General features: G+C 40.3%; 1 protein-coding gene across 2 annotated transcripts; it reads right to left on the bottom strand.

Annotated features, from left to right (window-relative positions):
- Nucleotides 1-971: 971 nt before the first annotated feature.
- On the bottom strand, nt 972-10,372 carry LOC143930174 (intelectin-1-like). Of its 2 annotated transcripts, none has more exons than XM_077454203.1 (8): nt 10,240-10,372; nt 9,959-10,028; nt 5,590-5,772; nt 4,375-4,622; nt 3,871-4,029; nt 2,102-2,222; nt 1,903-2,006; nt 972-1,199 (listed from the first exon to the last, which is right to left on the bottom strand). In XM_077454203.1, exons 2-8 carry the CDS (start codon nt 10,020-10,022, stop codon nt 1,047-1,049), a joined length of 1,032 nt encoding a protein of 343 aa, XP_077310329.1. In that variant the 5' UTR covers nt 10,023-10,028; nt 10,240-10,372; the 3' UTR covers nt 972-1,046. The 2 variants fall into 2 exon arrangements, with proteins under 2 accessions (XP_077310329.1, XP_077310330.1); XM_077454204.1 differs by having other exon boundaries at nt 10,227-10,253.
- Nucleotides 10,373-11,330: the final 958 nt, after the last annotated feature.

The following is an 11,330-nucleotide window of genomic DNA, read 5'->3' on the forward strand; positions in this document are numbered from 1 at the left end:
GTCCAGATTACCTAAAAAAGATGAGTTTGAGGGTGCAGGTAATCAAGAGTAGAAACAAATATTCAAATGAGAATGTTGAAGGTGTCATGTGAAAAGTAGCTGAACATGAATTGGTTGGTCCTAAAACATCTCCAGGTGTACTGATTCAGGGTATGTAAACTGTTTCTTTCAGTCTCTGTCCCCAGCTTTGACTTTTCCTATGTACAGTAATTACAAAGTTTGGTCTTGTCAGTGTGCTAGCCAACCGTGGTAGAGAGAGACAAGTGGCATAAAACAGTTGGGCTAGGGAGGCAGGGGGATTTAAATTTGGGCCTGAGTGTAAACATAGCTTCATACACACTGCTTATCTCTTATATAATTTAATGAGAAGTTTAGGTTGATATATTTTTCCTAAATTGGATACTTTTAATACATTTGCATTTAATAAACCTAGCAGCTCAAAAATAACATTGTGTATTGTGTGTAGATCAATGTTTTTTTAACCTTTTTTAGTCAAGGCGTCCTTTACAATGATGCACAATCTCAAGGCACCCCAATGTAAACAACTAAACTAATAGTTTTACATAATGCAGCAACATCCATACATGTAGGACACTCAATGTAAGAGGTGATTTATTCTTCCAAAGCAAATAGACTGGTATTCCAGTGTTTCTGTTCTCCCTTCTCTCTCACTCAGCTAGTGTAACCTCAGTGGTCAGGGAAGGTACAAACAAAGACGCTGTGCAGGTGCTCAACGCCCCCCTTATAAACCAATGACATTATAGGTTGTTAGGACGCCAGCAGCTAGAAGGTTGTAATGGTGCACAATGAAAACCTGTGGCTTTGTGTAATTTAAAGGCAGTCTTGGTCCCTCCTCTGGTTTGTATCCAATTTTTTGGACAATTTTTATGCATTGTGCCAAGGCACCCCTGAAGCAACCTGAAGGCACATGAGGTTGCCTGGGCACTCTGGTTGAAAAAGGCTGGTGTAGGTTTGATGCAAAAATTGTACTTTATTGAAGTAAACAAAAATTGTTAAAAGGAAAAATATGAACAACTGTTTTCACATTAACGATAGAAGAGAAGGACAGCTGCCTCAGTAATTTCCTTGGTAGAACTCCATCCAATGTGTGTTCCATAGCCGTCCCAGTCAAAGGCTGAAAAGTCTCCACACTGACGAGGTGATCCCTCTGGGATGTATCCACCTCCTCCAATGCAGTGCTAGTAAGGAGTGTAAGAAGTATAAAATATTAGGAATTAAAAAGGTATCTTGTACAACGTAGAACAAGCATCAAAATAAAAAGTCCTGTGAACTTGGATTTAGTAGAAAGCTTTATGCTGGGTAATTTGAGAAAATGTGTGTCTTGTGTTAAATGAATTGAATTACTATTTGTTGTAAAAGGGTTATATAAGTTCCCATTTGAAAACAGATCAGAGACAGAGTTTTCATAAAACTAGTAAATAGGAGAGGGGCTGATGCTGCATCCCATCCTACAGCTACTTGTGAACTGTAGGAATTACCTGCTACTGATCTTTATTAAAGTATGCAGATATTCAATGACTTAATATGCACAGCATTTACCTGTATTGGACCTTTCAGAATATGTAGGCTATACTAGTTTTATTTTCCTACAGGCCATTAGGGGTAAGTTTTGGAATTGGTGGTTCTGTGTTTTCTTTAACTAAGTTGTTCTAACTAGTAGAAGATATTTACATATATAATATGCAATCTTACTAATCTTAAAGGGATTCTTGAATGAAAGAGTATTAATATTATCTTCTTTTTTACATTTTGGTTCTTATTAGTGTATGATGTACAGCAATGGCTTCTATGCCTTCATGTTGAAAAAATATGATCATGTAAATAAGAGTACTATAAATGTGCAAGACATTGTATCAATACTAATGAAGCATTAATACTTACATGCTCTACATTGCAGCCAGTCACTTTCACACCAGCGCACAAAGCCAAGGGAGCTCTTTCTGCGTTAATAGCTCGGAACTGGACATAGCCAGCAGTGAACTCTTCTGTACCAAAATAATAGATCATTAATGTGTTAATTATGTCACAGAACTCACATATAGAACACATAAGAATTCATGAATATTTATCATGATCTTACTTGCTCCCAACGGTGAGTAGTAAGATGCGGTCTTATCAGCACTTCCAAAATCATACACTACAGGAAAAGCAGGTCCATTGTTTGCCAAACAGGCCCCAACATTGTACACCAAAGGGTATTTCTATCAAAAAGATAAAGACAATGACTGAAACCATTATTGGTAATAAATGACTCAATACTCTTATTGTAATAGAATCATTTTATCCATAGTACATAACGTAAGGTGATAACACATTTGAGGAAAAGAAAATGGTCTAAATACATATCCTGTCATTAGACTTGTCTAATTGTATCCATTTCCTGAATAAGCATAGCACAAAGACCACAAACAAATATTAAAAAATACACATTCATATTAATCATTCATATATTATGACAAAATCCTTGTTTATCCTTGTTTATTATGTAGAAAATGCAATGACTATACAAAATTTTTAATTTAGAAACCAACTAGAATTCATGGTTTACTAATCCGACTACTGTAGATGGTAATCTGAATGTCTGCTATACATTGCTGAGCCTTGGATAAAGGCCTAAGGCTGGCCATACATTATACAATTTTCTTGTACAATTTCCCTTTAGATGGATCAAAACCATATCATTTGAGGTCAAACCCAGGGTCAGGAGAAGGGGTGGGCAGGAGGGACGGCTGCCCTGGACACTGTTTCATGTGAGGTGGGGGGCATTGCAAGGAGATTGAGGGGGAGGGGATTTTTGTTGGAGGGCGGGGGGGGGCAGCAGGGGGTAATAATTGCTAGGAGTGGTGATTTAGGGGGATTAGGGAAAAGGATTTGTGCTAGGAAGCGGGGGGGGGGGGGTATTGTGCTCGAAGAGGTGATAGGGTTAAGGAGGGAGAAGAATTGTGCTAGGAGGGGAAATTTTTTGTTGGGGGAGAATTTGTGCACAGAGGGGAAATTTAAAGGGGTAGAAGATTGGTGCTAGGAGGGGTGACTTTTTTTTCAGGAGGGGCATTTGTGTTGGGGGAGGGGCAAAGACTTGAGCTGAATAAGAAAAATGTTGAAGAAAATTGTATAATGTATGGCCAGCTTAAAAGCATAAGTTCACCTTTTAAAAAATAAATAAAAGCACATGTTTTTGCAGGAAAAAAAAAAAGTGCATATATATATATATATATATATTATTATTTTTTTAAGTTTTTTTTTTTACAACCTGTAAAGCATTGCACCCGCAATCAGCAGATCGCGGGTGCAATGCAGGACTCCTGTAGACTTGTGAGTGTATCTGGTCATATGGGCAGGCAGATACACACTGACAGGAAGAGACAATGAACTACCAGAGCCCTCAACAGGACCATGGTAGTTCATTGAGAACTACATGCCGACAGCCGCAAAGGCTGTTGGTACTTGTAGTTTACCATTCACACAATGATGTGAATGAATGACACCATTGGGCAGCTGCCTTGCTGTCGATAAAGGCAGCGGAGTGGGCAGCGGCTGCAGTATTGGGAACATGTTACATGTTCCCAAAGATGAATTTATCTTTTAAGGAGCAAAGTGCAATAACCAAATTCAGTAACCCAATTTGTGCCTGTGAGTGAGATTTAAAAAGAATGGCTTTTGACTGATGCTATGGGAAATAACTGGGTTAGAGCTTTGCTGCTTGCCCTATTTATTTAATAAACCTATTTGTTAGAGTTTTGATTTCATAAGAAACTCGCATGGTTCATATTTTTCAAGCAACTTTGACAAACAAAGAAAAACCCTTTGTGTTAAAAGATAGATAAAGTACAAATACCACAGAACGCTTACCTTGTAAAGCTGGAAGAGGTTTCCACCCTCCTGATTAAAGAAACTGTTGTCCGTACGATATCGCAACAGAGATGAATTCCTCCACTGAGACAAGGGTGTGTTATTGGGCACATGCCACAGACTCAGATCTTTGGCAGTAATATCATAATATCCTGGATTCTAAAAACAAATTATTTACATATGTAAACATATAGACATTATTAAGTTCAGAATAAATGGAAGTATTGTAAAAGTTTGCCCTAAAACTACTTTTCAGAGCTATCTGGTTAGTAAGAATCAGACTGAAGTCTACATGAAAAGTGACGATTGTGTAATAGTTTATATTTTGTGGCTGGCAGTCATCACGTAAATGGGTATTTTTCAATAATTCTGGAAGGTCACTGGAAACAGTACACAGGCCTTTGCCAACACCACAGCAACAAGAATTTACTAAAAATATCCTTCAAAATAACACACACACACACACACACACAACAAAAACATTGAACTATTTTCTTTTAATACCTTGTAATCATCACTGGTTGCACCAACTGGCAACCCAAATGTGGCATAATTTGCCCAGTTTCCTTCGCCAGCTGGATTATTGGGGTTATTTCCCTGCTGGCTGGACCAACGATCTCCTGGTGTGCATTTCCCATTCAAGTTGTTCTCATGTACACTTGCCACCAGTGTCCAACCACCACCATCGGTTGTCATATCACAGAAGGTTTGGTAGATCACTCCATCTTCAGTGGACAGCAGGTAAATTCCATCTGGAGTAGCAGTATATTGTTTAGTATATTGCAGTATATTGTTTAGTTCAGAATTTGTATTTGGACTAGAATCCACACCCAGTATACAGCTGACAAAATCATGGTAGAAGATACATATGCATTGCTTTAACCATCATAAAAGCAGGCAATTTCCATATATTTGTTCTGTCTTTGCCCTTGGTCACTCATTTCTACAATTGCACAAATGCAACCTTCTCCTGTTTTCTTTTCTTTTTCCCTGCATATAACAAATTCTCTCCTCCTCTGTAGTCTATTGTGAATGCAGTCATAATACTCAACTACGTTTCCAATCACATCTCATCTGTCAAACATTTGTACCAATTTTTCTATGGGACTCCAGTTAACCTGTGCTCTGCCTTTTAAAAAACACTTCACGATGCAGCTTCCCATCTGAATTTAAGGTCTAAAATTTGCTTCAATCAGTCTCCCCTTTTGTTTCCATCAGGCAATTCTTTGCTCTCTGGAATTCTCTTCACTACCTTAGACATGTTTCCACCTTTATATTATATTATAATGTTTAAGCAGTCCCTCAAAACCCACCTCCTCAAAACGTCTTCCCTTGTTATCATATTTATTGCAAAACTATGTAAGCAACACATACCAGCTTCAACAACTTCGCATTCGAAAGAAAATAAAAGTCATCTAATTTGTATGAGCAACACGGTTACTTCTCTCATGTCCATAAGAAACAGAATTCATTTTACATTGAGCGGTTTACTACAAACCCAAATAAAATAATAAATAATAACATCTTTGGTTGATCTAATCCTCATTTTACTACAAGTTTGACTGTTAGTTTTAAAGTGTATGACAAGTATTTCTTGAAATAACATCAAAATATAATAAATATGCTCTGCTTGATTATTGATGACCTATTGTTTATAGAGTTAGAAAGCATATTTTCCCTTATTATATATGCACCATGATATATGAATGTGTATCTCACCTTTAGCATATCTGTCTGAATTCTTGATTTCCTTACAGCTCCGGTATCCAGCATCACCTCCAGTAGGGGACCCACCTCCAGTAGAGTACCCAGAACCTGATAGTATGCTATTTGCAGAGCTATCATCCCAGCATGCCAACAGGTTCAGGATGGTCTGTTTCTTCTCAGAGAGAGAAGCATATTCTAAGAAAGGACATAGGTACAATTAGAGACATAGACACATTCCTTCCTGAATTTATTACATTTTTGGTTCTTTGATTATTTTCAAACATACATTTATGCACTAATCTATATTATTATTTCTCTCTTTTCCAACTGGTTAAAAAAAAATGAATCTTTTTCTATACTAACTTGTATCATTGCCGTGCTGTAAAGTTACATACAAGTTGCAAATGGTACAGAAGTCTACATCTTCTAAATGTTTTATGTTGCCAGAATAAAGAATGATCACGGTGAATATAAAACTAAAGTTCCTTAATAATATCTTAGAAACTTTAAAAGAAGCACCTTCTCAAATATAAGAAAAACATTTGGTTGTAATTGCCAGGATCTAAATATATATTTCATAGATTTCCATTTTTTTTTTTGCTTTACATGTAATACAAACAACTTACAAAATGCTCTCAATAGTTATGGTATTGTGGTGCACAAGAAATACCATACTGTACATAAACAGGCAACATGTAGTGATGGACGAACGTTTCGCCCGGCGGTCGTTTCGCGGCGAATTTCCGACATTCGCGGTCCGCACGTTCGAACGCCTTTTTCCGTCGTTCGCCGCGGCGGACTTACGTGTTTAATGTATACAAGAACTTTAACCTTTGGTGACACGTTTATCATGTGATACAGGACAGCCAATTGAGACATGACAGCACATGGACACTTGGACATTCCCCCTAACCTATAAATACACCCGATCCGGTGGCCATTTTACATTCTTTCTTCTGTTACGATAGGGACAGGTTCCTGTGTGGAGTAGGGAGAGATAAACCACTAGCTATTTGGTACACAAAAGTTCTTTTCAGGACTGGTATAGGTGTTAGGTGTTGATAGGTTTGCTGTGCTGCTGATTCTTGCAGCAGCCCGAGTGTCTTTTGTTAGTTTAGAGAAAGGGAAAGGACGGTGTATGCTACAGGGACAGCCAGATTAGTCTTTCATCATCATCATCATCATCATCATCATTAGCTGTTACTATCAAGGTCCACAAAAGAGCTGTTCCAGTAACCACTAATCGTTCTCTTTTTTTGCCAATTTGTATAGGGACAGGAAGGAAGCAGTGTTGTCAGGCAGTGAGGGTAATTTTAAAGACTTGCTGTTATTATTAGTTCCACAAAGGTTCTTTTCAGGACTGGTATCAGTGGTACAGTAATAGGCTTGTACATGTATAATATTCTTTCTTCCAAATATAGAAAGGATATTATACTTGACTGCTGCCCTTCTGCTGCAGTCTGCTAAACATTCACAACTCACTTGTTCCACAAAAGTTCTTATAAGGACTGGTAACTTGGTATAGGGTGCTACGGTACATAGGCTTGAGTGCGGTACAGTCTGCTGTTCTGTAAGGACCGCTATCGGTCCACAATAGATAGGGTTGACGTGCACCACTGCTGACCGCTGCCCTATACTGCAGCAGTCCTTCAGCGGTATAGGGACTGACGTACAGTCTGCTAAACACTAATACACAACCTGCTTGGTCCACAAAAGTTCTTATAAGGACTGGTAACTTGGTATAGGGTGCTACGGTACATAGGCTTGAGTGCGGTACAGTCTGCTGTTCTGTAAGGACCGCTATCGGTCCACAATAGATAGGGTTGACGTGCACCACTGCTGACCGCTGCCCTATACTGCAGCAGTCCTTCAGCGGTATAGGGACTGACGTACAGTCTGCTAAACACTAATACACAACCTGCTTGGTCCACAAAAGTTCTTATAAGGACTGGTAACTTGGTATAGGGTGCTACGGTACATAGGCTTGAGTGCGGTACAGTCTGCTGTTCTGTAAGGACCGCTATCGGTCCACAATAGATAGGGTTGACGTGCACCACTGCTGACCGCTGCCCTATACTGCAGCAGTCCTTCAGCGGTATAGGGACTGACGTACAGTCTGCTAAACACTAATACACAACCTGCTTGGTCCACAAAAGTTCTTATAAGGACTGGTAACTTGGTATAGGGTGCTACGGTACATAGGCTTGAGTGCGGTACAGTCTGCTGTTCTGTAAGGACCGCTATAGGTCCACAATAGATAGGGTTGACGTGCACCACTGCTGACCGCTCACCTATACTGCAGCAGTCCTTCAGCGGTATAGGGACTGACGTACAGTCTGCTAATCACTAACACACAACCTGCTTGTTCCACAAAAGTTCTTATAAGGACTGGTAACTTGGTATAGGGTGCTACGGTACATAGGCTTGAGTGCGGTACAGTCTGCTGTTCTGTAAGGACCGCTATCGGTCCACAATAGATAGGGTTGACGTGCACCACTGCTGACCGCTGCCCTATACTGCAGCAGTCCTTCAGCGGTATAGGGACTGACGTACAGTCTGCTAAACACTAATACACAACCTGCTTGGTCCACAAAAGTTCTTATAAGGACTGGTAACTTGGTATAGGGTGCTACGGTACATAGGCTTGAGTGCGGTACAGTCTGCTGTTCTGTAAGGACCGCTATCGGTCCACAATAGATAGGGTTGACGTGCACCACTGCTGACCGCTGCCCTATACTGCAGCAGTCCTTCAGCGGTATAGGGACTGACGTACAGTCTGCTAAACACTAATACACAACCTGCTTGGTCCACAAAAGTTCTTATAAGGACTGGTAACTTGGTATAGGGTGCTACGGTACATAGGCTTGAGTGCGGTACAGTCTGCTGTTCTGTAAGGACCGCTATAGGTCCACAATAGATAGGGTTGACGTGCACCACTGCTGACCGCTCACCTATACTGCAGCAGTCCTTCAGCGGTATAGGGACTGACGTACAGTCTGCTAATCACTAACACACAACCTGCTTGTTCCACAAAAGTTCTTATAAGGACTGGTAACTTGGTATAGGGTGCTACGGTACATAGGCTTGAGTGCGGTACAGTCTGCTGTTCTGTAAGGACCGCTATCAGTCTGCTGTCAGCGCTGTATGTCACGGTGCTGCTGTCAGCGCTGTATGTCACGGTGCTGCTGTCAGCGCTGTATGTCACGGTGCTGCTGTCAGCGCTGTATGTCACGGTGCTGCTGTCAGCGCTGTATGTCACGGTGCTGCTGTCAGTGCTCTGTATTACGGTGCTGCTGTCAGATGCCTCTATCACGGTGCATGTGTCATTCCGGTATGTCACGCTGCTGGTGATCATCTCCTGCACCCTCTTCTTTGCCTACCCTGGTCCCTGACCTTCCCTCTCCTCCATTGCCTTCATTAGCTCCATAGTCCTGAATTGTTAGAACAATTTCCCAAATAAAATAAAAATGCTTGTAGTTATCGATCCCAAATTCACCTCATACATGTATTATGTCATTGTCCAGATGGTGGGACTACGTTTTACCCCCTAATAATTACCACGTGGCCGCAAATTCGACATGAAGGTTTGCAAAGTTCGCCTCCCATTGAAGTCAATGGGGCCCGCGGCGAACGTTCGGTTTCGCGAACGTTTGGGTCCGTTCGCATTTCGCTTTCGCGAAACGTCCCGTCGGAAGTTCGTCCATCACTAGCAACATGTACTGTACATTGAATATTAGGGATAGCTTATCTCTTTCAGAGATTTTTCTTATCTTCTGGGCAGATATACAATAAGTTTGTACTCATATACAGTACACTGTATAGTCTGACATTTTTAGCCTTTTTTAATCAGCATAGCACCATTTACACGCAGATCTAACCCATGTTGTAAATTATAACCCTGGTCAAAAACAAATGCCAAAGTGGTTTAAAATTCTACTTTTACAAGTATTACAGGGGTTGATTCATTAAAACGGGAGAGTGCAAACTTTGGTGCAGCTCTACACAAAAACCAATTACCTTCCAGGTTTTATTGTCAAAGCTTAAGTGAACAAGCACAGTTAGAAGCTGATTGGCTACCATGCTCAGCTGCACCAGATTTTGCGCTCTCTAGTTTTAGAAAATTAACCCCCGTAGTGTTTTTAGCATGAAAGACATATTTAACCATTCTGCATAAAAAGTCAATTTGTAGAGCATTGCTGGCATGCAAACACACTAGACTGAATGGATGGGGTCTTTAGATTACCATATTTCCAAAACCTTGTAGGGAACACAATGAGAGTTTTAGAGTTTGTCAGCACAATAACAGAATGACATTTGAAAAAAAATAGCGGAATACCTCTCTTGTAGATCATAACTTATTCTACTCAAGAAATATACTCACCACATTTGTTAGCAAAAGCTGTAGCAACTGCCAAGGAGAGGACTAGAAGACTGTGCACCAACATCTTCACCTGAGCAAATAAGACAATTTTGTATAAATATATGCTATTGTATAGTGTACTAACATGATCATACTTAACATAAATAACTAAAACCATTAAAAAGAATGCTACAGATGCTAATACATCATAGAACTTTGTTGATTTAGTAAAATTATTAAAAAACACCAAAGCCATGGGGGTTTTGCTTAAAAAGAGTTAAGGACAGACCTAAACTCCTTACCAGAAATACTTCAGAGTCTCTTCCAATACGGGACTGGAGATCTGATACGTTCAGTTTGGTTTCACCTTTTATAGCTTTTTTTTCTTAACCTACTCCACCGCATTCTTCCACAGAATGAAATAACCTGTTTGGTTTGTTTTAAACATTTGTTTTCTTGGATTGTGATACAGAATTTTCTAACACAATTATTTTGACATATTAAGGCTTTGTTTGTATCTCATTGGCCCAATTCCAAGAGGAGGTCTTCAGAGATTTTCAAATGTTCCTTTCTCAATTAGGGCACTATAGATTAGTTAGACTTTCACATGGGAGTGCAGCATGGGCATATTTAATCCATGGGTCCATCCCAGAACTTAAGAATTTGTGGGTATTAGTTGGTATCAGCAAGTAAATGGTTGAGTTTTTCATTGATGAACAGTCCTGCCCTGGCTGGCATAGTTTGAGTTCCGGCCAGTGTAAATGGCAAGTAGAAAAGAGTACAGGGGTAGTTAATATGCAAGGCAGTGTACAGGGTTTAGTAGTTTGTAGGTCAGTGTACAGAGGTCAGTAGTTCTAGGGCAGGGTACAAGGGTCAATAGTGTGTAAGCCAGTGTACAGGAGTCACTAGTTTCTATGACAGTATAGAGGGGTCAGTAGCTTGTAGGGCAGAGTATGCAGTAATTGCAGGGAAGAGTACAGGGGTCAACTTGGCAGAGTACAATGGTTCAGTAGGGCAGAGTACAGGGGTCAGCAGAGAAGAGTACAAGGGTGTAGCAGAGTGTCTCAAAGGGAGCCTGAAAAAGTCTTGGTGGGGGTTTACACATCTCCCATGGCTCCTCTTGTACACTTTTATAGATATCTGATTCTCTGTCCAGTTTGGGTTTTGTACATCTCCCTTTTGGAAACGTAGCATCACCTTCAATTCAGAGTCAGGGCTCTTGAGATTGGGGAACAGACAAGTCATGTCTGTGAGAGCTGCAAGGTGGTTGGAAGGCTTGCTCAGCCTACTAGTTAGGACATGGATTTGTTTAGTTAGTGCCCACATATGGCTAGGATTTGGTTTTGGAGTTTGTACCTTGTTTATTTTGTAGAACACTGTACAGCACTTGTAA

This window comes from Lithobates pipiens, unplaced genomic scaffold, assembly GCF_037356315.1.
Source record: "Lithobates pipiens isolate NorthernLeopardFrog02 unplaced genomic scaffold, aLitPip1_a1.2 Scaffold_25, whole genome shotgun sequence".
NCBI classification, from domain to species: Eukaryota; Metazoa; Chordata; class Amphibia; order Anura; family Ranidae; genus Lithobates; species Lithobates pipiens.